General features: G+C 36.0%; 1 protein-coding gene across 2 annotated transcripts; it reads left to right on the top strand.

Annotated features, from left to right (window-relative positions):
* Positions 1–6,696: 6,696 nt before the first annotated feature.
* LOC110815966 (Calmodulin-binding transcription activator protein with CG-1 and Ankyrin domain) lies at positions 6,697–26,036 on the top strand. Of its 2 annotated transcripts, none has more exons than XM_088221888.1 (13): positions 6,697–7,068; positions 7,760–7,885; positions 7,997–8,112; positions 9,015–9,103; positions 9,434–9,479; positions 10,243–10,675; positions 21,369–21,457; positions 22,286–22,382; positions 22,457–22,680; positions 23,237–23,919; positions 24,476–25,058; positions 25,273–25,563; positions 25,734–26,036. In XM_088221888.1, the coding sequence occupies exons 1-13, from the start codon at positions 7,056–7,058 to the stop codon at positions 25,815–25,817; spliced, it is 2,874 nt and encodes a 957-aa protein (XP_088078014.1). In that variant the 5' UTR covers positions 6,697–7,055; the 3' UTR covers positions 25,818–26,036. The 2 variants fall into 2 exon arrangements, with proteins under 2 accessions (XP_088078014.1, XP_088078013.1); XM_088221887.1 differs by having other exon boundaries at positions 10,243–10,735.
* Positions 26,037–26,611: the final 575 nt, after the last annotated feature.

Genomic DNA, 26,611 nt, shown 5'->3' with positions numbered 1-26,611 from the left:
TACAAACGATTTCTGAGTTCCCTGAATTTTCCTTCGAAAATCAAAACACGCTATAAGTACCTATAAATGTCTAAACAAACCCAAAATCAGTCTCAGTATCTACTTTCGCCAATTTTAGAATTACGGCACAGTGGCAGTCCGCATCAGATCGGCTATTTTCGATCGATTTTATATCAATCCCTGCGAGAAAATACATTAAGGGGCATCGGTTGACCGGAAAAACACAAAAAACTAAAACTCACTGGCGGCGAGGTGCTCTGATGCGGCGGCTCCTCCGACTCACATTGCGGTTGGGTATTTTGCTCCTGTCAACCTGTAGAGAAGAAAAAGATGATCACAACGATGGAAAAATTATGCAGAACGGGAATCGGGAAGGATGTCATTGGAGGCGTGTTGTGAAATTCTCCGCGACGCTGCCACCGAACTTTGCCCACGTTTTTCGGCCAATCGGCCAGTTGTTTTACTTTGATTTGGCCATGGGTATGTTTAAAATTGAATTCTGAGCAAAGAAATTTTTTTTACCTCTTTTGGCAGTCGGTAAGGGCTCCGGCATGGCGGTGGGTTGCGACGGTCTCCTTCCCGGCGGCTAAGTCTTCTTCTCCGGTGAGGGGGTCTGGCGGCTAGGGTTAGGTTTTGGTACGAATGGGAGTTATTTATATCCGTCCGCAGTTAATCTGGATCGTTCATCGCGTTTGATCTGGACCGTTCGATCGCGATCAGATAGGGAGTGAATCTGGGTCGTTCATCGCAATCCAATCTGGACCATCTGATCGCATTTAAATCTAATTGTCCGATCATGTTTGGAGAGGGAACGCATCCAGACTGTTCGTGCGCGCGAGAATGGATCTAGGCCATTTGATCGCGAGCACACAGATCACCTGTGTGGCCTCCCGCTTGGCACCACGTCAGCGTTCACTACCACGCAGTGCGTCCTGATTCGTCGGGACTACTGAACGGGCATCCTACGTGGTAAAACTTCTCTAAATTGCATTTTGACTTCCGATTTCTGATTTTTCTTTCAAAAATACCCATAGAATCCAAATTTTTATCCATTTTCCTCAAAATTATTTTCAATTTAACCCCCCATCAATTTTACTTCATTTTTACTCTAAATTAAAATTAAAAATTTGAAAAATTAAGAATTTATATTTATAAATAAATCTTAAATTACATTAAAATTTAATTTAGGGTATTACAATCACGCTACTACCGACACAGAAATGAAGGTTGGTAGAAATATTAAAAATAACTAATGGAGCTCTTAATTTAGCAAATTTGTTTATCACAAATAAAATTATTTACCACATACTTACCGTACCGAGATTTACAAAATAACATATAAAGTCAACAATGTAACACATATCATAATTTCATATGCAATCAGGTGGAATAATAATTTTATCTTTTATCAGCCTATTGGTATCCATGGGGGTCTGTAGGGATGTCTCCACAACGCGTGAATTATTTCCTTTAACATTTTGAATTAACGGACCGTGTAACGGCCCCGAAAATTTAAATGAAATATATGTATTAAAAATCTCAAATGCGAAAATATAATAAAATTTTTTATTAACATCTCTTACACAATAACTAAAACGTATTCAAAACATGAAAGAACAAACTAGCTAAAAGAGATACTCGAAATAAAAACTATAAATATAACTATGAAGTTCTTAGGCGTCCCCTTCGCCGTCTTCCTGCGAAACGGGTTCGGGAACAACGTCTTCCTGCGAAACGGGCTCGGGAACAACGTCTTCCTGATCTGAAATGGTTAAATAAGGGATGAGCTACACCAGCCCAGTAAAGACATCACACTATCTCACCGCCACGGAAGTAAAGGTGGGTAGAAAATAAAAATGACCAATGGAGCATATTTATAACGAACTCGTTTATTAACATAAAAACCTTTACTATTCACTTACCTCGGTGAGATCCATGAAAACAACATATGAAAACAATAACCTTATAATATCATGAAATCATACACACTTTATAACATAACACATATCATACCTTTACATTTCAATCATCAGAAAACAGATTTCCTCTTTTACCAGCCTACTAGTATCCCTGGGGATCCATAGGGGGTCCCTGCTATACGTGAACCATTAACATTTACAACCTGATTCCAGGGCCATCCCCATACCCCGTCCGGTATGGGCGCCAAAACCATGAACCTCAATACCCCGTCCGGTATGAGGGTGAAACGGGCCGTCCCCATACCCCGTCCGGTATGGGCGCCAAAACACATAAGGTCTCCATACCCCGTCCGGTATGAGAGACCACGTTCCCGGTAGGGTTCCCTACGGACCCGGTTCGTGCACCATCTCCCAGGATATCTAGTCAGGCTGTCTACATTTTCCACTTATCAATTCACATAACCTTTTTGCCTTTTTTCTTAATCTCAATCATCCAATCATACACAACATGTAAACCAGTAATTGACACCAAATAAGACAATACAGTACCGGGTTCACCATAATACAAACCATAATAAAAGAAACCATAGTTCATGCATACGAGACCATAACATAATTACATCAAACATCATGCTGCATTTAATACTGAAAATTAGATCAAACAATAACAGACCAACACTGTATCGGACTCGGGCTCTATTGGCAACCTCAATCAATTATACATCAATAAAGTCACAAAGTATAGTTTAATTATTTATTTAGCTTTAATATTGCGATAAGAAATAGAGTGAGGGGTCCTTACTTGTTTCGGAGTCTGAATTTGACTCTACAATGCGCTTACAGTCTGTCTCTAATTTTCCTGAATTTTTTCCAGAAAAACTGAAACGCACTACCGGTACCTGCACGTGTCCCAAAAAATCTAAAATCAGACGTAGGGCCCCTTTCGGCTAATATCAGAATTCCGACACGGCGGCTCTACCGTGCTTTGGCGACGGTGCCGCCGCCTGCGGCGGCGATCTGCCTCGGGTTGGCTGTTTTCGGCCGAATTCGACCAAACTTGCATCGGTCCCTGCGATAAAACAACCCTAGGACCCTCAGTGGGCCAAAAAATCACGAAAAATCAAAACTTACCGGCGGCAGTGCTCTCGGGTGCGGCGGCTCCTCCGGCGTGAGTCGCATTTTGATGTTCGGCTCCGATTAACCTGTAGAGAAAAGAACGGTGATCACAATGGTATAAAATTTGCATCGAACGGAGGCCGGGAAGGGCCTCATCGGAGGCAAAAATAGAGGGGGGTCGCGGCAGCGCTGCTGGACTTCGGCTGTTTGACCGGTGGTTTGGCTCTGGTTTGGCCATAGGCGGACTCAGCATCAAAAAACGAGCCAGGGAGAGAAAATTCACCTCGATCGACGGTCGAAAATTTCCCCGGTGCGGCGGCGGCCGGCTCCTCCAGCGTCTGATTCTTCTTCTCCGGCGAGGCACTAGCGGTTAGGGTTTTGTGGTCAGGTGTGGGTGGGGTTATTTATACCCTTTGCCTTTTAATCTCAACCGTCCATCAAGATTAAATCTGGACCGTCCGATCGTAATTTAATTGGGATTAAATCTGGGTCGTCCATCACGATGCAATCTGGGCCATTCGTGCCTGATTGAATCTGGGTCGTCCGTGCGCATGTTTGATCTAGGCTGTCCGTGCGCGCGGGAACGGATCTGGGCCGTCCGATCGAGCGCACGCGGATCGCCCACGTGACCCGTCCCTTGGTCAGTGTTTTCTTGCCACGCGGCGTGTCTTGGTTGGCTGGAGTTGCTGACCGGGCCGCTGACGTGGGTGCTGACGTGACACAACTTTTTTAAATTGTATTTTGACCCTCGGTTTCCGATTATCTTTTCAAAAACACCCATAGAATCCAAATTTTCACCCCTTTTTTCCAAAATCAATTTCAATTAAATCTAAATAATATTTTTACCCAATTTTATCATTATTATTATTTTTATTTTCATTAAATTAAATTAAATTAAATCAAATTAAATTAAATAAAAATCTAAAAAATTCAAATACAAAAAAAATAAAATTAAAATAAAAATAATAATAAGAATAAAATTAAAATACTTGGGTGTTACAGACTGTCCCCATACTCTATCCAGTATGAGTACTAAATTACTAAATCTCGATACCTCATTTGGTATGAGGGTGAAACGGGCCATCTCCATACCCCATCCGGTATGAACGCCAAATTACCAAACCTCGATACCCCGTCCAGTATGAAGCAACGTTCACGGTAGAGTTTCCTATGTACCCGGTTCGTCCACCATCTCACAGAATATCCAATAAAGATGTTTCATCCATTCACTTAATCAAACAGTTTTTCAACTTCCTTTAATTTCTAACTTCTCAATTCAACCATAATCACATGAAAGCAAACAATACATACATTCAAACTATAAGATCAATCAATAAGGTATTATCATGCATTCAAACTGTAAAATAAATCAACAGAATCAACCGTGAATAATTTCCACTTCTAGCTCTATTAGTGACCTGTAATTAATTATGGATATTTTCTAAATTGCCCAAAACACTGTATTATTATTAATAATTATATTTCAATTCCATAACAGAGAATAAGTTGAGAAATTTTTACTCAAATTGATGTCCAAAATGTTAAATCTTTGGCTGCGCCTACTGGTAGTCCCTAGGTTTCTTGAATTTTCCTTCGGGGATTAAAATGCACTTCAAATATTTAAAAATATCCCAAAAAAACCTAAAATCAGCGTTAGGAACCCTTTTTGGCCAATTTTGAAACTCCGGTACAGCGGCTCCGCCGCGCTCCAGCGACGGCACCGCCGTCCGCGGCGGTAGTTTGCCTTAGGTCGGCTATTTTTTGTTATTTTTGGCCGAATTCGATTGGTTTTGTGACAATCCTTGCGAGAAAATACGTTAAGGGGCCTCGGTTGGCCCAAAAAAAATCAAAAAATTGAAACTTACCGGTAGCGGGGTTCTCTAGTGCGGCGGCTCCGCCGGCTCACCTTTGCGGTTGGGTGTTTTATTTCGGTCAACCTGTAGAGAATGAAACGGTGATTACAATAGTATAAGAATTACGTAGAACGAGAATTAGGAAGGGCCTCATCGGAGGCGTTTTTTGTATTTTCTTGCGGTAGCGTCGCCAGGCTTCGCCCGCGATTTTCGATCAATCCGTTAGTATTTTTACTCCGATTTGGCTATAGGAGTGTTTAAAATCGAATTTCGAGTAAATAAATTTTTTTTTTACCTTTTTTGGCAGTCGAAAGTGGCTCCGGCGCGGCGATGACGGCGGTCGGCTTCCTTCTCAGTGGCTGGGTCTTCTTCTCCAGCGGGAGGGAGGGGGTTTGGCGGCTAGAATTAGGGTTTGGTATGAAGAGGGTTATTTATATCTGTCCCCTTTTAATATGGACAGTCAATCGCATTTGATCTGAACCGTCCAATCGTGATAAAATAGGGAGTGAATCTGGACCATTCATCACGATTTGATCTGGACTGTCCGATCACATTTAAATAGAAAGTGGATATGAACCGTTCATTGCGTTGAAATCTGACCTTCATTTAATTTTTTCTATTCTTACATTAAATAATAAATAAATTTTTTTAAATTATGTATATTAATTTGAATATTTAATTTTCGGGTATTAGAATGTTTTAAATTAAACAATTAATAATTTTTTAACTACATTAATTTTGATTTTAGTAAATTTTTTATTAACAAGTAGTAGAATTTTTAATCTAGCAAAATTTTAATTAAGTATCAATATGATATGTTAATTTTAATGTTAATATAATATATATTTTTTATTATATTTGATTTTTAAAATAAAATTTCGAAGAAGATATTTTATTCTTTATTTTTTGTATCTACTTATATATATTTTTAAAAATTCTAAAATTATTTTAAAATCAAGTTGATGCGTGTCTTATTTATATAAATGATATGAAAAGTCAAACATTTAGGATAACAAATGATTTTGGTTTGGGCTAAGTTTGGACTCAACCAAACGTGGTTTGAATTTTCATTCCTATGTTTGACCCAATCTAAACTCAATCAAGTAGAGAAGTTATATCCTATTATCCCCTTTGAATATTTAAAATAATTTGTTGATAACTAAAAAATATATACAGTAAATAAATAATTATATAAAATACTTAACTTGTTAAGAATTAACAAATATATATAAAAATAATATTACCATATTTTAATATATTTGTATTACTTTATATATTTTTAAATAAATATTTAACCGTCAAAACCAAACTCCGGCCCATTTGAATTTATTTTTTAATAAAATTAATTTGATTTGATAAACTTAAAGTTTAAATAAAAATTAAGTATCAACAAAACATCAAATACAATTATATTGTCAAACAAGTTCAAATTAAAAGTTTTACTTGGCATTACTATGAAATGAGTAGGAGTTATTTGACTAAAGACTCGATGAGTTTAAATCCAATCATGTGATTTTTTTTTATTTCCAAAGACCAAATTATGCCATGACTTTGACTCCACATTGGGCAGGTTGAGGGTATTTTAGTAATTTAAACCGTACGAGAGTTGTGGACGCTGTATCCTCGTTGCTGCGCTCCAATGATGGGCGATTTTGTCTACAGCAGGTTAGGATCACTAATAATTGGATGCCACGTGGAATAATAAAAGTGCACTTTTCTACGCTCGGTAGCAGGGGACTGATCCTCACACAACACAGCTGGCCTTCCTTACAATTTCTCTTCCCTCAAAACGAACCAACCGTACGGTTACGGCGTAATTATAAGTCAAAATCCTGTCTCTGACTCTCTGTCTTGCGCTCTCTCTCTCCCCCTGAGTTTGCTGTTTGGGTTTAGGTTGAGCTGGTTCAAATTGGATCCACTGATTCTGTTCACGTTTAAATTTCTCCTGAACTCAATCCGATATCTCGGTCCCATGCGGTCTCGTTCCGGCTGGGGATGATACTACGCTTTTGGGGAGTAGATTGCGGGATGGCGGCTTAGAGTTTCTCGTTCAGAGCTGACGAGTGACTTGAGGTTGAAGGTCAGAGGTCCTCCTGGCGTAAATGAGCAAAAGTTAGGAGCTCTTTCCGCAAATCGTTTAGTTTTCATTTCACATTGGCAATTGAAAATGATGCAATCAGGTTACCGCCACTAACTCTTGTGCTCTTTCACTTGTTTTGTGTAATTGTTAGACATGCTTATTTTCGTTTTTTTTTTTTTGGTTTGTACATAGTTAGTTCGTCTGCAACTATGAACAAATGTGCTTTTCTCCGTTTATTGTTTTTATTTTGTTTAATAATCGAGAAACTCTGTTCTGCTCCGGAATCTGTCTGAATTTTATCCTAAATTAGAGTATCTTTAGGGCTTTTAGTTCCATGTAAAGATTGTGCGTGCTACTTCATTTCCGTTATGCGTTTCTATGATTAAAGATATTTTTAGAAGGAACAAAAACAATGCTCCACGGTTCAGTTAATGGCCTAGCAATCGTAGTTGACCCCTTGTTTAAGTCAACGTAAGTGGCTTCACAAGTTATCTTCAGGTCGCATGCAAGAAAATTCTTGGTTTATTATGATTAAATGGACAATATTGATTAGAAATGTGGGCTCAAATGTGTATTGAGTAACATATTCCTGCGAATTCTCTCAGTTTGTTTTCATAATCTTGTATAGTACAATTTGGAAGCAACTGATGTTCCTTATCATCCTATAGTAAATGATGATTGAAAGTCACTGGTAAAACCTCTCATGAGTATTTTCTTTTCCTCAAAGAATCTCAGGTGAATTAACTGTCAGCTGAAGAGTTATCTTATAGCTATTTATTCTCATGATGCAGAATATGACATTGAGTATCTGTTCCAAGAAGCCAAACGTCGTTGGCTAAAGCCAGCTGAAGTCCTCTTTATACTACAAAACCATGAAAAATATGAGCTTACACAGGAGCCTCCTCAAAAGCCAGCTGGTAATCTTGTTAGCTTTCTTTCAAATTGAGACAATTCATTGACCTATTCACATGTATGGTTTAGTTTTATGTTGTTCTATTGCCCATACTACTGCCTAAATTCTTCAATAGGTGGATCTTTGTATCTATTCAACAAGAGAGTGCTTCGGTTCTTCCGTAAAGATGGTCATAGTTGGCGAAGAAAAAAGGATGGAAGGGCTATTGCAGAAGCACATGAACGACTAAAGGTCTATTCTAGATGGCCATGGAATTTTTTAAGTTGATGTGCTTCAAGAATTTTATCATTTTATTCCAAAATGATAGGGGATTTGTTAAGAATTTTATCAGTTACAAGTACAGATAGTGGATTTGTTTTGTTTGAATCTTTTTCAAGGCTGCCCTGCTTCAATTTGTCTAAATGTGATCCAAGATAACAGAGTTTTATACGTGTCTAGGGAAATCAAAATGGAAGTGGCTCTTCATTTTCTTTTTCTGTAGTTCTATGAACAGATTTATATAATTATGCATGAATCTGAGATCGCTAAATATTCAGGAATTTCTCTATTCAATTCTTTTCCTTCTTGTTGAGTTTTCTAAAATATCGCTAAATGTCACTCTAAGATGATCATCTCATGACTATTGAGAACAAATCAAATCAGATGGTAGTATAAATCTTTATTCTACTCTTGATATATATATATGTATATATATTGTTGTAATAGGTAGTAATAATTAAAAGACCAAGAACTCTCACTGTTTCTAAAGATTCATGGATTCAATTCAATTCAGTGGGATCTTCTTAATTGTTAGGACAAAAATAAAACATTTTGGTTTCATTGCTGTTTTTAGCTTAATTGCTTTAAAAATGAAGATGAAATCAACTCTATTTTCTTATTGAGAAATTTCACAGAAGTCTGGTTGAGTCATATGAAAGAAGTACTTAGTGTTTTTATTATAGAAGAGATTATGCTATTACATAGGTTGTTAGCCTAGAAAGTGAATGTGCACTGTGCATAAACTGCATGATTGTTTTGTTTTACATCCTTTTGTGGATACTTGCGTCTATTTGCTTTTGTTATTGTTGAGATTGGTTTACTCCTTTATAATGCTCTGCTGAGTGCTTGGAATCATATTTTCTATGCATGACCAGGTTGGTAATATTGAAGCTTTGAATTGTTACTATGCACATGGAGGGCAGAATCCCAACTTTCAGAGGCGTAGCTTTTGGATGCTAGATCCGTAAGTGATGTTGTAGTTTTACTGGTGGACTGTCTAATTTTGCTGCCAATTGAAGTCTCCTGCAATCAAGGGGGCCTACAATTGAAAATTTTTTGCAAGTATTAAAATCTGAATTTTTAAGATAACATTTCTATCTTTCCTCCAGTCTAGAATTGTGATTGCTAATGGAAATATTTTTGCTAAACTGTCTCACTCTATAACTTTTTCTTTTTTAGAAATAAAATGTCTCACTCCATAACATCTCAGTTTGGAGCTTACATAAGCTTCTAACATCATAATTTTCATTGTTTGGAGAATGATGTTTACTTAAATACTTGGTTTTCTTCTCAGGTCATATGAACATATTGTCCTTGTTCACTATAGAGATATAAGTGAGGTAAGTTCTTTGAACTCAAGTACAACCTTCAGCTTTTAACATACCAGAATGCTGGCTTCTGTCAAGCTAATATGATTATTATGGTTGACGTAGATCTTCTTTGTCTTTTTTCTTTAGCCTGTTGCAAATAGTTATTTATTTTGATCAACCACGTGGAGTTCTAGACAGCTGTGCTGGAAAATTTTCATCCTTTATGGGATAATTTTTACCATTAGTGATTCTTCTAACTTTCTGCTGAGGAAAATACTATAGATTTCAAAAGTTGACATAATTATAAATACATTCCACATTAGGTCTTTTGTTGACAGCCATATGTTATCACAGAAACATTTTCTTAGTCTATCTGACAGACTTGTTTCTGTGCTTTTATCGCGCTTCAATTTTCCAGATTGCAATCTGGTGCTGATCAATAAATTCATCTCACACATCTAGATTATCTGTTGAGGAAAATACTACAGATTTCAAAAGTTGACATAATTATAAATACATTCCACATTAGGTCTTTTGTTGACAGTCATATGTTATCACAGAAACATTTTCTTAGTCTGTCTGACAGACTTGTTTCTGTGCTTTCATTGCGCTTAAATTTTCCAGATTGCAATCTGGTGCTGATCAATAAATTCATCTCACGCATCTAGATTATCTGTTATAGAAAACAAATGCTTCTCAAGTGACTCCTTTTTTTTTTCTCTAATGGCTTTAGTGACTACTGTCGGCTAGCTTCAACTGCAAATTAATACAATCACTTGCACCTTTTGTGCAGGGAAAGCCCAGTTCTGGAAACATTTCTTTGTTGTCACCAAATTCTTCTTCTTTCAGCACAAGTCCAGGCTCTAGTGGTACTCTGAATCCTGGCTCAACAACTGTGATTAATGATTCACATGAACTGCATCACATTTCGTCGAGTCCTGGCTCCATCGAGGTTAGCTCTGAGATAGTAATTGAAAATAATGCGGTGCAGACTCAAGGAGAGTTTACAAATTCTGCGGAGTTTGAAGTTAGCGAGGCTCTACGAAGAATCGAGGAACAGCTAAGTTTGAATGAGGACACCCTCAAAGACATTGATCCATTCTACGATCAGGATGGAAATGCAAATGATGCAGAACTTCTGGAATACAAAGGGGAGATCTCTAAGCAAGATCAGCTTGCAGCTACACAATATAGAGTGGAAGATTTTGCGCAGGAGCAATTTTGTGGTGAGTATGCTGAAAGGCAAATTCATCCAAACAATCTTGGGCAGCTCAAGAATGATCCAGGTTACACATTAATTTGCTGGATTTAAGTATTAAAAGACTGTTTTGTGTTAACTGTTAGTGGAAGTCTTTTTGCCCTCTCTGATACGATTTTATATCTTCTTGTTTGTTGCTTCAAAGCATCATAAGATTGTGTAACTTCTTACATATCCGCCTTCCTTTGTCAAGTTATAGCTTATATTCAGAGAATTTACTGTTCATAATTAGGTCATAATCAAGGCGTGGGTAGAGTTTGTTTTGGCTGAAGGCAATTTCTTACTGGGGAAGACATTCTTGTAAAATTGGGATTTCTCCTTCCACCATATATAGAAAAACCATAGTTGTATGAGGAGGTTTTTCATATAGTGGAAAATTTTGCAAGCTTCTCTATGGAGTAGGCACATCGTGGAACCATATTAACATCTTTTTTCTTTTTCTCTCTTTCGTTTCTTCAATTTGTTCTGTTGTGTGGGTACTTCCACAACAGTGCTCACGTCCTAAAGCAAAAAAAAGGAGAGATAAATATAGTTTATCACACTCCTATTATAGAAGTGACTAGCAGAGTTAGTGGCAGCACTTATTAATAATCAATTTATATTTGAAAAAGCTATAATTTAGTTATAATTTCCTTTGTCTTTTGTTATAATTCAGTTTTTTACATTAAAAAAATCTATATTTTAAAAAGCTAGAACTGAATGCAATCAATAGATTTACTGATTTTGTTGGGCAATAAATTATGAATTATTGTGATCAAACAAAGAGGATAGACAAGGAAATCCTGTGGATGAAGAAGGTTAGAAATAGAAGGCAAAGACAAAACAACATTAAGCCACCTGTTTTTGACAGATTTGGTTCCAAACAAAAGGCCCAAATGATGAAGTTGACACATGGCCTAAAGTCTAATAGGCCTGTGATTAGACAACTAAAAATCCTAGACGCCATCTTCCAAGAAAACAATGAGTTATGGAGCTTAGTTCAGGTGCTATGGCTGTTGATATAACGGGGTCAGAAGATTCAAGCTTTACATAATGGCTTGTTGGAGTGATGTCTTTGCCTTGTAATAGATGCAAAAACTCGAAGTTGCTTGGTTTCCAAGGTCAACCTCCTCAAAAGCTAAAGTTGATTGTGGTGGTATTGGATAATGAGCCGATAGATCCTCCTCTTGAGGGGTGGTCTATATGTAACATTAGTGAAAAATCGGTTATCATGAATGAGGTAAAGAAGATGGAGAAGACACATTAATAAGCAATGGATCATGTCATTTTTATGGACCAATCAAGTGGTTTCAAGGTTGGTCTCTTGGAATAGGTCATTTTATCTATGAGACCTAATCTTTGTGCTCTCTTATGGGAAAATTTCCCTTTGTCTCTAGTTTGCGTAGCACTTTTTGGTGTGTTAATGGTGACTTTAATGTTGTCCTTATGATATAAACACCGGGCTTATGGCTACCATGAGGAGTTATAATAGTTTTATTCAAGAATGCCAGATTGGAGACCTTTCGTTGTCTAGTGCTGATGTATGTGGTTTGTCAATAGAGGAAGAATTATATCTTCCCTACTAGACCAGTTCTTGGGACATAGTGATTAGGGTCAAATGGTTGGGAAAATAGTCTTCAAGTCCTTCCACATGTTTTAGACCATTTATCATTTTGAATCAAGGGAGTTGAAATGCGTCCCATTCCATTTTGGTTCGAGAAGTAATTTTAGGAGTATCATTTATGATGGTGGAATGAGATGGAAGTGAATGGCTGGGAGGGTCTTTTTTTAAGGAGAAGCTCCAATACCTGAAAGGTAAACTGGAGTCTTTAGGGATATTGGTATCAAGAAGGACTTTCCTTTCCTAGATGAGTTATCTTCTTACAGTGAGACCTTTGAGGAGCAATTGGGAGATTGTCTTCGTTGAAAATTGAATTAGAAGTAGTAACAGTCAAGAAGGAAATTAATTGGAGAGAAAAGTCATAATCTCAAGTGGGTCAAAGAGGATGATGCTAACACGGCTGTTTCACGTGGTTGCTAGTGGGAAAAGAAAGAAAAATTACATTAAGGAATTGGAGTTGGAGGGTGGTAGAAATTGAGGGATACCAAATCTATAGGGAGAGAAATAATTAAGTTTTACAGGAACTTGTACAAGGAGAAGGGTGGTCAGTATCTAACTTGGAGAGATGCATTCAGTGAGGGGGTTAAGAAAGTAATGTTGTCTTTAAAAAACCGCGATTCAATGAAATTAAACTGACCTACCACGATCCTTCCATATTTTTTTTAAAAAGAACTGAATAGAGTTGGGTAGGACTGATATTTATAATTGAATCGAGGTTCGGTTGAGTTCAGGTTTAGAAGCAAATTTTCTCTGAACTTGACTCGGTTATATATGTAAGATTCAATTCTAATTGAAATATACAATATTCTTTTAATTTGGTATGTACCAAATATGTTTATATAATCTTGATTAGGTTGGATCAGGTTTCACCAGAAACCCGATTTGACCAGATTGTAATAAAATCCGTGAACTTGACATGGCTCTTAGGCAGGTTTGGGTTTTACGAGACCCGCTCTAAACCCAGACAGTTGCCATCTCTAGTTCCTTAATGTGGACAAGGCTTTTGTGGCCCAGAGAATTTTTCTATTGCCATCTTTTATAAATTGCTGGGAGTGTATCAAGAATAATTTGATTGAGCTATTTGATGAATTTTACTTAATGGGAAATTAATGTTAAAATAAAATCCACTTTATAACATTAGTCCCCTAAAAAGATAGTTATGTTAAAATCTCTTATTTTTTACCCATAACTCTTGTTACGAGCATTTACAAAGTTATCAACAATAGTATTATCATTGAGGTTGGGAGAAGTCTTGGATGGTGATATTTCTATTAATCAGAATTCTTTTAGGGAGAGGGTAAGGGGAGACAAATTCTTGACCTGCCCCTCGTTGCCAATAAACTTGTGGAGGATGTCAAGACGTTGACAAGTAGGGACTTGTCCTTAATTCGGATAGTGGAAAAGTTTATAATATGGTCAACTAGGATGGTGAGATTGGGGAACCTTCTCTCCCCTTTTATTTTTACTATTGTAGTAGCTTATCTTAGTCCTATGCTTATTTCTAGTTGTGTGAGAGGTTTTGGTCAATGATATTGTCACCCTTCTTCAAGTCTTTGATAAATATTGGGGTTCTATGTCAATCTAGCAAAATTAAGGTCACAGGGATTTGTGGGAGAGAACACCACTTCTAGACTTATGGGGTTATTGGCTCTTATGTGTAGGATTCCTTACGTCTCTCTTGGTGTTCTAACTTTTGGGTCTAGTCTTTCTAGTACCCGACAATGAATAGGATTCTAGGAGATTTTGGGTGTTGGATTAGTGGAGTATTCTTATTAATGCTGTTTACCTAGTATTCCTTTTATTGTCTCTCTCTATTTAGGATTCCTCAAGGGGTGGTTGCTAAGGTAGAGAGTACCTAGGGTGGGAGAGTCTCTGAGAGATAATTTGTGCATCCGGATTTGTCGTCTCTGCAAGGAGAATGGTGCTTGGGCATTGGGAAACTTTTATCTAAAAATTTTTCTCTATTGATTAATTGGTTTTGGTGTTTCTTTTGGAATTTTTTCTTTACGGCATAACATAAACAAACCACTCAAAGTTTACTTTTGGGGGAGGGTTTAAAATGGAAAAAGATTATATAAGGACAAAATGATCATTTTTACAAGGGTAGATTAGTCTTTCAACATGCAAGTAGGACTCGGTTGTAAACTGAAATGAGTTGGATGGTTAGGACTTTTACTTGATGAAGTTGCAAGTTATTGCAACCTCCAGGTGTGCCTAGAGGTTATACACTCCGATTGCTACCATCAGAGCCTATGAATAGGTGCCCTTGAATTGAATAAATCATCAAGAAACATTCTCTATATCAGTCTCTCTCTATCGTTGGATTATCTCTTTCTCTCCTTTTCTATTATCTTCCTCTTTACGTCAATACCATGAGTAAGGTGTTTGACAAGATGGTATCAGAGCCATTAGAGCCGGCAAAGACTTACACCTCAGTTGCCTCGCGTTCCAGGTCCAAAAGAAAAACAACTATGGCAGAACCCATTAAAATACTGACCCGACCATGAAAGAAGTCGACCAAAAACTGACCAACTTCATGATAGAAATATACAAAGTGCAGTGGTAGTGCCGGCAGCAGCTGGATCTTATTGTGGAGATGTTTCATGGTGGTGCTTCTCTTAATGAAGCACCGAAACTGACAGATCTGCCTGTACTAGTAAAAATCAACCAAAGGGGAATCCTTTCCTCTTTGTCTCTATGTGAACTGAATGAAAAACACTCTCCAACCTTGACGAAAAATCATGGGAAATGCTTAACTGAATCCGTTCTCATCCTACTGTGAGTCGACTTGGTTCACACTGCACCATTACTCTTTCTAAAGTGGAAATTCAACTATTTGAAGGAATAAATCCTTGTGCTTGGATCAGGAAAAGTGATAAGTATTTTTTGCCACACGACATTCTCAATGAGTAAAAAAGTGGAAGTAACATCTCTCTTTCTTGATGAAGTTGCAGATGTGTGGTACCGAAGGTGGTTGGTAAAAGTGATGAGATAGAGTGGGTATTTCGTGGATGAACTTTGCCGCAAGTTTGTCGGTGACACAAGAAAAAAATTTAGAAAAGAATTCAACAAACTTGTGCATAATCCTGAACTTTGAATAATTTTTTGTATCAAGCATCATTAGCGGACTCAAACTAGAACTGCAGCCAATTATAAGATCGCTCAAACCTGACACATTCAAGCTAGTTTTTTGAACAAGACTGCTCCAAGAGCAATCTATAATTGAAATGTCTAGAAACTCGTATTTGATTGAAAGGATCACCTACTCGTCCGGAGGATCCGAAATAACAACTGTTAGAGATGGCGAGCGTTTTCCCAAAATCATGGGAAGAGAGACGGAGATTAGGAAAACAGCGGCATCATGCTATAACTGTAGTGACTGTTATTTTCTAGGTCACAGTTGCGAAAATAAAATCCTGATGGTTGTGGAAGAAATCTCCAACCAAGAGAGAATTGTGGAAAAAATGATCGACGAGGAAGTGACCAATAACAAAGATAATCCAACAGACACTTTATCCATTCATGCGATACACGGATAACAGTAGGAAGTACCTATAAAATCAGAGGAATGATGGTAAGACATAATGTCTTAGTCCTTTTGGACAGTGGGGGCTCGTACTTCTTCCTAGATAAAGGTGCTGCCAAATGGATAAAAGTCAAGTATTCAGCAACTTACTCCAATGATATTCAATTTCGTCCAAGCTATTGTCAAGGTTCCATTATGGTAACTCACTCATAGTACTCAAATGGGGTAACACCAACAGAAAATTAGCCAATAACATGAAATAGACTGCTGTCAATAAATAGGGAAAGCAAGAACACAGCATTGAATGAGGGACTATTTTCTTTGTTATGGAGGCTGAACATGGAGTTCATACTATGCCAGCCCAAAATGAGCACCTAGAGGCTTTATTGGACCATTATAAGGACATTTTCAAAGAACTTTGCTACTTGCCTTCGCTATGGGATTTCAACCATGACATACTATTAATCAAAAAAGAATTAACCGTTGCTAGCAGACTCCAGAAACACTAAAAAGAGAAGTAGCTTAGAAACTCCAAATTATCATCTCGATACTGCTCAAGTTACAACCTTTCAAACAAGGAACACTAAAAGGAGGAAGAAAGTGTAAATTATCCCCTTGATATTACGAGTCATTTCAAATATCACAAGAGATTGGAGAAGTGGCTTACAAATTCCAATTACCAGCAGACTCAATTATCTACCCAGTTTTCATGTGTCTCGACTTAAAAAATACATTCCAGGCACAAAAGTGATCCAGCAAGACTTGCCCCTGATACTTATGAAGGCTCTGTTAGTATGCAACCTCAACAAATCTTGCAATAAAGAACCATATTATGTGACAACCAACCTGTAGATCAAGTTCTTGTACGTTGGGAAGGTGTTCCAGCTGAGAAATGTACGTGAGAACACTATAAGTATTTACAACAATAATTTTCACATCTTAACCTTGAGGACAAGGTTGATGCTCAAAGGAAGGATATTATCAAGAAGTCACCTTTAGCTGTCTACTACAAAAGGAAGGATAAAAGGAAAATTCACACAGAGGTAAATTAGTCATTCGCAGTACGGATTAGGGTTAGGATTTTGGGTTGACCAAATTAACTGAGAAAGATCACCTCAAATCCCTTCCCCATTTCTGCCACTGCAACATCCGGATCTACATGTCTTTGCCGCTCTTCCTTATCATTTACGAATGTAACCGTCGAAAAATAAACTAGTTACCTCAATAAAAATCTCTTTTTTTTTCTCTATTTTCTCTCTTTCTCTCTCTCAACTCTGAAATCATGAGTAAGGCTTCCGACATGAGCTTATTTCCATATTAAAATATATCTATATGTTGATTACCATATTTGATTAGTTAATTATTTTAGTTTATTATTTAATTAGTTGATATTTATTATTTAATTATTTAGTATCATATAATTAGAATTTTATAAGAATAATAATATCATATAATTAGAAGTGTAGTAGAATAAGAATTTTTCTATAAGTTAAATAGGAATTCTATAAATACCCTAATTGTAACAATATTAAGGGTGAAAAATAAAATTATTATTATTTTTTCAAAATCAAATATGGTATTAAAGCCAAATAAAATTATTTTAGAATTCTAATTTTAGAATTTTTTCCAAACTCTAAAATAGCATAATAAATAGAGATGGGACTCACTTATCTAAATCTAGTCTCATCACCACTACAGACGGTGTCATAGATTGACTAGTGGCGGTGTGTGGCAGTTCCGACGGAGGCGCATGGCAGGGCATGGTAGTCCGATGGCAGGGTGTTTGACGGCACATGGCAACACATGAGAGCTCGTGTGGTACTCTAGTGGAGCCCAAGCCGTTTTGAGTCGAGGCTGAGCCGTTTTAGAGCTGAGGGCAAACCGTTTTAAAGCTAAAACCGAATTGTTTTGAGCCGGTTCGAGCTGTTTGAAGTCAAACTGAGCTGTTTTGAGGCGGACCGAGATGTTTTAAGTTGAGTTGAGCCGAACTGTTGACTGACAGATCTGGTTTCAGTTTGTAATACTTTTTTGGCATTTTCTGGTCTTGGTAAAACTGAAGGATGACTCTTCAGAACTTGATCTGCAAGTTGAGTATGTGCGATGCCGTTGCACCAACTTGAGGGGGAGTGTTGAGTAGCATATTTTATTAGTTAATTATTTTAGTTTATTATTTAATTAGTTAATATTTATTATTTAATTATTTGATATTACGTAATTAGAATTTTATGATAATAATAATTTCATATTATTAGAAATTAAGTATAATAAGAATTTTCTATCTGTTAAATAATAATTTTATAAATATTTTAAGTGCAACAACATTAAAAGTGAGAAATAGTAATAATTTTTTTCTCCAAAATCAACACTATGTAATTGTGATGTCTATATATTATTAAATTTAGCTTATATAGGAACTAGTATCTTTAAACTTATTAATGATGTGTGAGTATTATTTCTTATTTAGGATCCTATTTAGCTATGCTCTAGTATAGATTAGTTATAATTAGTTGGCTTGCTTTCACATTTTAGTAGAATTTCAGACAGACTTAAACATTTCTATTTAGTGCCTACGAATAGAGTATCGTAGCTTGGTTATTAGGCAGACTATTCATATGATTATTGTACAAATATTGTTATTAATTTGATTATTGAGATCTTCAATTTTTCGTTCTTAATAGAATTTTCATAACTACTGTGCTCAAGCTATCTACGTTCGACATCAGTTAGTATCAAGGTCGAACTTCATTTCATCATGCTCCTATAGTTTTCCATCCAAACTTCATAATCTACTACCAAAGAGAAAAATATATAGCAGCCTCCAAACCCTTAATACAAAAGTTACTGCAGATAACGCAAACCGAGACAACAAGCATTTGCTGGCCTCCGCCAGGAGCTGGAGGTCACGCCACAACCATCAACATCATAGGACACCAACCAAACTGCCTACCAAGTCCGAACCTCTAAATTCTCTAAAAACAGCCATACTTTCTATGAAAGACATTGCCTGACTCTGCCTTGTCGAAGCTCAAGCTTCCTGGCCGATAAGACAACCAGTGAGATTAGGTCTAGGACCCCCATTTCAGTCGACTCTATGGCCAAAAACTAGATGCCTGAAGATTACCGAAAAGGTAAGTGTAGACGTCAAGTGTTGGAAGCCGCAGGTGAAAAACATTGTTAGCTGCATCTGGAGCAAGCCACCTTTTCAGCCTAGTCATTTTTTGAAGCTAAGTCATTTTTGAGCCATTTTTGAGCTTTTTTGGAGTCGTTTTCAAGGCAACTTTGGGCCAAATGTTTGCAATTTTTGGGTAATGTTTAAGTTGCTTTCTGATTAAGAGGTTCATTTGAGGATAGATTTGAAAACAGGTGTTTAGATTTACTTTGTTAACATTTCTAAAGAAGAACTTTAGATGGATTTAGAACGTGACTGGAGCTGATCATGTACTTTTTGCTACATCCCATTGAGCATATGATTCAGTTATGAAGGATGCTTTTTGAGGTTCAAAATAGTAAAAATAAGTGTTCCATCTGCAAGAGAAAAGAAGTCACAGGTACAATATGCAATTTGATCCTTATAAAGTTATTTGGGAGGATTCGAAAATAGCTATACAAGAATTAGTTAATGAGATTGATGTGCTTGAAGCAAAAATCAAAATGCACCTATGTAAAGAAAATCTTGACTCCTTGGTTACACAAGAACCTAATATATGTAAAACTTCAGTAAAACATGACAAGCAAATAAACAATGAAATGATGATGAAGATATGAACTCAAGTAAGGTAATCTGAGATAGTAAAATTTATTGTAGAAGAGGTTGTTATTCCTATTAGTCAAGTTGAGTTTTCTAGTGATGGATCTTATGTTTAGTAGCAAGCAACAACATGGTTCATGTTGAAAATAAGGATATTTTAAGTTTATTTAAAATCTATGAAAAGAAGAAAAAACCCTACTTGAAGATATTATAGCAGAAACATGTTTTGCAACAAAGATTGATAATCACCATTTGATGATTCTTCCGTTTGTAGATTTTATCATGCCTGATTGCTCATTTGCTATGCTTTTAGAAGCATTCTTGTTTTCTCGCCACAATCTCAAGTTTCGCAAGCTTCAATTGTTAGGAAAAAAAGTTCTTATTTTTATATTATTTCTTCTTTGACATCCCAAAACATGAGATTGAACCTTCACCAAGTAGGGTAGAATGATGAAAAATATGAAGATACTAAAGCGTACATATTTCAATGCTAAGATATATTTATTGAATAGTAATATTATGTATTATTAAGGTACTTAGTTTATTTAGGAACTACTATATATAGATTTAAGTTAGAGTCTTATCTAGTAGTCTCTTGTATAGACTGTTCAGTTAATTAACTTATCTTCTTAGTTTAGTAGAATTCTTACATGGATTTAAGATTTCCTATTTGCTTGTATTTTTATGCATATGAATAGGATACTCTAGGTTAGTTACGAGGTAGATTATTTATGTGATTATTATACAAATACAAAGATAATGATTTGATTATTGTGATCTCAGATGTCCAATTTTGTTTTTTAATAAATTTTTTAGAAGTATTATTTTCAAGTTCTCTTTGTCCTATATCAAGATGTCTCCATGGGAATCTTGGAAAGTGAGTAGAATGCTTTGTTATCTTGATGTACTTTCAATTTGCTGTTTAGGAGGATATCTTGTGCTCTTTCTCTATATTTTTTTCCCTTTATGTCTAATAAAGTCTCTCTTATTGTTTTTGTCAAAAAAGAGTTTAATCTGTAAATAAAGTCCTAAAGCTACTAAAGATGTAATCTTATCCACATTATCACAATAAGTTATAGATTAAATAGAGACACAATTCTTAGTCTATTTATAAGTTCCAAGGCTAATTCATTCTTCATCATAACAACCTGAGTCTCACATGGCTCTAATTCTGTTTCTTATTGCAAGATTATTACCAAAGGGATGAAAGTTCAGTGTTATATAGAGTTTTAAGATCTTGAAAAGGCTAATGTTCTTACTTAATTGTTTATCAAGATGAAGAAGAAAAATTTATTTGAAAAAGAGTTTTGAAGACAGTTGAGATTCATGGTGTCATTAAAATAAGAGGGTTGATCCTCTTATCCAATTGTACAACCTTTAGTAATTGATTGTTACAAAACAAACTTTATATTGAAATGGACCAACAAAACAGTTAGTTATAAATTAAAAAACAGCAAGAAATTCAAGAGATACATCATAATAGACTATTATCAGTTTGTTGGAGAACCAATGTTTGCTAGTACAGGTTAACAACCTTAATATCAACTGTTTAAGGTACCACTTGTACTATCCACAATTCTGCATGTGTTCCGCTAACCTTTAGTTTGAATTTTAAGGAGTCCCTGACCCAGCCCCCACAATGAAAATAAAACCTTCCCATTGGCAGTCACTATTTGTTCTTATGCAGGGTGCGACAATAATCAGAGAGATCTGCTTGCTTCTATCTAGTTTTCTGTGAATGCAATGGAAAATAAAGCAAAGTTGTTAACAGGCTTTCAACCCTGTAGGTAGCAATGGAAAATATGTAGATGAACAATATCCATATTGGAAAGAGATGCTGCGATCCTGGGAGGTTTCATCTAGTCTTGACCCTGAGGTTAGTATCTATATTTCTTTTGGAAATTTTGGAAGTTCAAGGCATGTTTTTCTTTTGATAAATGCATTTTGAATGGTCCAACCTTTGCACAATGTATAATTGAGGACCCAAATAGTTATTTTTTCAGTCAAACATTTTCAACTACATCCAATTGAGGGTTCCACGAAACTATCAAATTAATACCATTAATTTTTTCTATCATGTAATATGCCATGTCAGCAAAAACAAAAATATGGAACATGACATCCTCAAGCAATAATAAAATGAATATTAGAATATATTATTTAAAATAAAAATAATTTAATCCGTCTGATTTACACTGTTTGATATAAAAGCTAAATCAGTTCAAATGACCAACATGTTATCTTCTTTTATTTATTATGAGTAGATACATCATTTTGATAAAGTTATTTATTATCAATAAATATAACATAAAATATTTTGTATTTTTTATGTAACCTGATTTGCTGATGACATGACATGCCATGTATTTATTTTTGTTGTGTGGCATGTTATAGGATAATAAAATTAATATATTAATCTGGCAGTTAAGCGAATTCTTAATTGAATGCAGTTGAAAACTTTGGGTACTTATTTGAACAAGATAAAATATTAGGTCCTTAATTTTACCTTTATGCCATGGTTGAGCCTACCTATGCATTTATTCTTTTCTTTTGGCTAAATATATATATATATATATATATTATAATATATGAGCATGTGTGTAAACTGAAACAAAAGTATATCAGGTGCTTAAATCCATCTTAATTATGTCAGATTATTTTTTAATTTTGCTCCATTAAAGGGTTTGTTTCCTATTAAATGCAGGAAAAACAACCACCTGCTTCAAAGCATATGTTACCTGAAGCATGGGAAGATTCTTACTGGCTAAATCACGATGGATCAAGATCTGAGATTTCCTGCAGTATGATTGTCTTTCATTAATCATTTTGCTCCTTAATTTCCATTTTCAAGTTCTGATAACTCTTCTACATGCAGATTCTGTATTGTTGCCTCCAGGACCTAAGGATTCGGAGATTCTTGCATATACTTCTGGATCACAAACTCTAAAAACCAGCTCCGATTACCATGCCATGCTGTTTGAACCCAGTCAAAATAGAATGCTTATTGAAACTAGTTCAAGTTTGACAGTTGCACAAATGCAGAAATTCACAATTCGAGAAATATCTCCTAACTGGGGTTATGCCAGTGAGTTGACAAAGGTGACTCAAGGAATATGCCCTCTTATGTGTGTTTTGAAGATTTTAATGCTTCATGGTTGTGTTGTAGCAAATCTCCAGGAACTTATTTTTCTTTCTCACTGTAGTTGGAGTTCTTGCTATGAACTAAGTTACTATTCCCGTATTTGGTTCAATTCTTATTCCTTTCCTTGAATTGTTCGTATTCCATTTGTTAATTTCCACTTTTAATTTTATCAATAACCTTGATATATGTGTTAGTACAACATGACTTATTTAAACATTTGAGCTAGTCTCACCCCACCTTAATTTTTAGAAGTGGTTCTTTATTTTCCACTTTTAAAGTAGGAACTGAAATCCCACTCCTAGAAATTCAAGATAGGATTGGGTAGTTCAAACGTAATTTTTCTTTTTTTTCGTGATCATACAAAAGGTTAAATTGAAAATGAATATTAAATAAGGAACACAATAAGCATTGCAAATTAAATGAGACTTGGGCACATTTTAATGGGTCTCATTAAGCTTGTCTTCTCCTGTCAAACTCAGTTTTGAGCTCTGACACCCAAGGTTCTGGATGCAGGTGATTATTGTTGGATCGTTTCTCTGCAATCCATCGGAATCTACATGGGCATGCATGTTTGGGGATACTGAAGTTCCTCTCCAGATCATTCAGGAAGGGGTCATCTGTTGTGAAGCTCCTCCTCACCTTCCTGGAAAGGTGACTCTCTGCATTACTACTGCAAATCGGGAGTCTTGTAGTGAAATTAGAGAATTTGAATATAGAGATAAAACTAGTAACTGTAGTTTTTGCAATTTGTATGAGATGGAAGTGCCTAAAAGTCCAGATGAGCTATTGTTGCTTGTCAGATTTGTGCAAATGCTTCTATCTGATTCAGAGTCACAGAAAGGAGAGAGCATGGAATCAGGCATTCATTTATCAAGGAAATCGAAACCTAATGAGGACTCATGGAGTCAAGTCATAGAGGCCCTTTTGTTTGGCAGTGGGTCTCCTTCTGGTACTATTGATTGGCTTCTGCAAGAACTTCTAAAAGACAAGTTGCACCAGTGGCTATCTTCCAAATCCCAGGATGGACATGATCTGACTGGCTGTTCCTTATCCAAGAAAGAGCAAGGTATAATTCACATGGTTGCCGGTTTGGGCTTTGAGTGGGCCTTAAATTCAATTCTCAGTCATAGCGTCAGCATCAATTTCCGTGACATTAACGGATGGACTGCTCTTCATTGGGCTGCACGTTTTGGAAGGTAAATGAAATTTTTTTATTTTTCTTTCCTCTTTCTCTTATTTTCTCATTTTATTTGTGGCAAAAGGTTTTAACATTGCAGTAGAAGACAAGGATCTTTTTGGAATCCTCATAAAATGTAAAAAAAAATTGTTGCATATTAAAAGAACAATCTGGGAAGGACCAGCAAAGCATAAAATCTATCTGAGATAGTACTGCACAAGTACATGTTCACACATTTAAACCAATGAGGTGCACCAGGAAGCGGTCAGTGGAGAACCAGAAGATTAGAAAAGATTGCTCAAATTTACTAACACTTTCACTGCTAATTTTCACATGGTAGGATTGCCTCATTTTTTGGTGATCGGCTGCTTAGCTTGGTTTGCATGGATCATTTCTGTGGTTTATCACTAAGATTATGTATGGACATTAAGTTAAAATTTATGGTCACTTTAATTCATATGTTTTGGTTATTGTTCATGCATGAAGGTTTATGGGTGAATGTCCTTATTCCTCTTTTCCTGCTTCCAATTTTTTCTTTTGGCTTTAGCTGAGGCTTTGCTCTTATTTTGTGACAGGGAAAAAATGGTTGCTGCGCTTCTAGCTTCTGGTGCATCAGCTGGGGCCGTCACGGATCCGAATTCAAAAGATCCAACTGGTAAAACACCAGCATCCGTAGCAGCATCATGTGGGCACAAGGGACTTGCAGGTTATCTTTCGGAAGTGGCATTGACAAGCCATCTTTCGTCTCTCAAACTAGAAGAAAGTGAACTTTCTAAAGGCTCTGCTGAGGTACAAGCAGAAATAACAGTCAATAGCATATCAAAGCGGAGCCTCGGTAATTGTGGGGATCAGCTTTCTCTCAAGGATACTCTAGCTGCAGTACGGAATGCAGCTCAGGCTGCTGCACGTATACAATCTGCATTTCGTGCACATTCCTTCAGAAGGCGACAACAAAGAGAAGCTGCTATTTCTGATGCTAGAATAGACGGATATCTTCTTAATTCGGATGATATTAAAGGGCTTTCAGCCATGTCGAAACTGGCTTTTGGGACTGCTCGTGATAGCAATTTAGCTGCTTTATCTATTCAGAAGAAATATCGAGGCTGGAAAGGTCGCAAAGAGTTTCTAGCACTACGTCAAAAAGTCGTGAAGATACAGGTGCTGCCTTTTCGGCTGAAATTTTTAATTTTTTACCTGATATAAATTAACCAAATAAAACCAAATAGAAATATCATTCTTTTGGTATCTTGCCTTGTTTACAGTTTCTGCTTCATGAAAACTGAGTCTGAAATATTGGAATCTTTCTCGTATGCTTCAGTTAGTATCAGAGACTGCCTCTGTTCTAAAATTTTTCTCTGTACTTGTTCGGCAGGCTCATGTGCGAGGTTACCAGATTAGGAAGTACTACAAGGTTATTTGGGCAGTTGGAATTTTAGAGAAAGTTGTACTTAGGTGGCGACGGAAAGGAGTTGGTTTGCGAGGATACAGACATGAAATGGAATCCATCAATGAAACTGAGGATGAAGACATTCTGAAGGTGTTCCGCAGGCAGAAAGTGGATGTAGAACTTCAGGAGGCTGTCTCGCGTGTGCTGTCCATGGTTGATTCCGAAGATGCACGTCAGCAATATCGCAGAATGCTTGACAAGTACCACCAAGCCAAGGTAAATAAATTACATTAGCTGGATTATACAACAAGAACTACCTATAAACAGAGTTTTCAACATGGACAACCTTAACCATCTTATTATTGACTCCAACTTCTCTCTTTCAAGACTCTCCAATTCTTCACTGAATTTTATTGTTCACGCTTCTGTTTTCAACTATTGGGCAGGCTGAGCTTGATGACACAGGTGAAGCATTCCCATCGATTGCAGTATCTGATATCGAAAAGAACAATTACCATGACTTTCTGTAGAAGGTACATAAAAGCAAGCTAACTTGGTTAAACTCACAGCTAGATGGCTTTCAGATTTTAGTTTGTGCATAATGGTTTGCATTACAGATTAGCCAATAGTGATCTGAGTCAGATTAGAGAATAGTCAGATAGATTTATAAATATATGAATGCGTTTTTGTAATTGCTGTAAATGATATAGAATTATAAAATGTCGTTGCAGTAGGACGATTTCCGTGTACAGCTTGCTCTTTTCAACTATTTGATGTTAGGTTTCCTTTGGTGCCAATAGTTGCTTATGCTCTAAGCTAGATTTCAATAAAAATAGTTTTAAAATAAAATAGCTGTACGGTAATAAAATTTTATAAAAAAAATTTCAATTTGGTGGTATATTTAATTAACTATTTTTGAAAATTAATGATAAATGTTGAGATCATAAAAAATTTAATAATAATAATTATTATTATTATTATAATTATTTAAATAATATTTTTCCAAAAATTCTAATAATTTAAATTATTTTTGAACATTTGTTTTAATTTAATTATTTTATTAATTTTATTTAATAATTTATAACTTATTTTCTGACAGTATGGTGTAAAGAAATTTCTTGAGAAAACAACTAAGCATTGATAAGATCAACGAAGTTTCACAGTATAAGCAACCCTCACTCAAACATTGAAATTTTTTTATCATCACATTTCATCATGTTGACATCCTTTTTGCATATAAAAGAGAAAAAAAAAATATTAGACCCCACAATATATTTCTTAGTTGTTGGAACGAACAAAGAAATTTCTCAACTTTTATCAATAC

The sequence above is a fragment of the Carica papaya genome, chromosome 6, assembly GCF_054855325.1.
Source record: "Carica papaya isolate Zhongbai chromosome 6, ASM5485532v1, whole genome shotgun sequence".
NCBI lineage: Eukaryota > Viridiplantae > Streptophyta > Magnoliopsida > Brassicales > Caricaceae > Carica > Carica papaya.
This window is presented reverse-complemented; position numbering and strand designations above follow the sequence as displayed.

Bases quoted from the DNA above. Each gene is read 5' to 3' on its own strand.
- LOC110815966 (XM_088221887.1), top strand. The intron at 9,104-9,433 runs GTAAGTGATGTT...TTTTCTTCTCAG, and splicing joins AGCTTTTGGATGCTAGATCC to GTCATATGAACATATTGTCC. The intron at 21,458-22,285 runs GTTAGTATCTAT...TATTAAATGCAG, and splicing joins CATCTAGTCTTGACCCTGAG to GAAAAACAACCACCTGCTTC.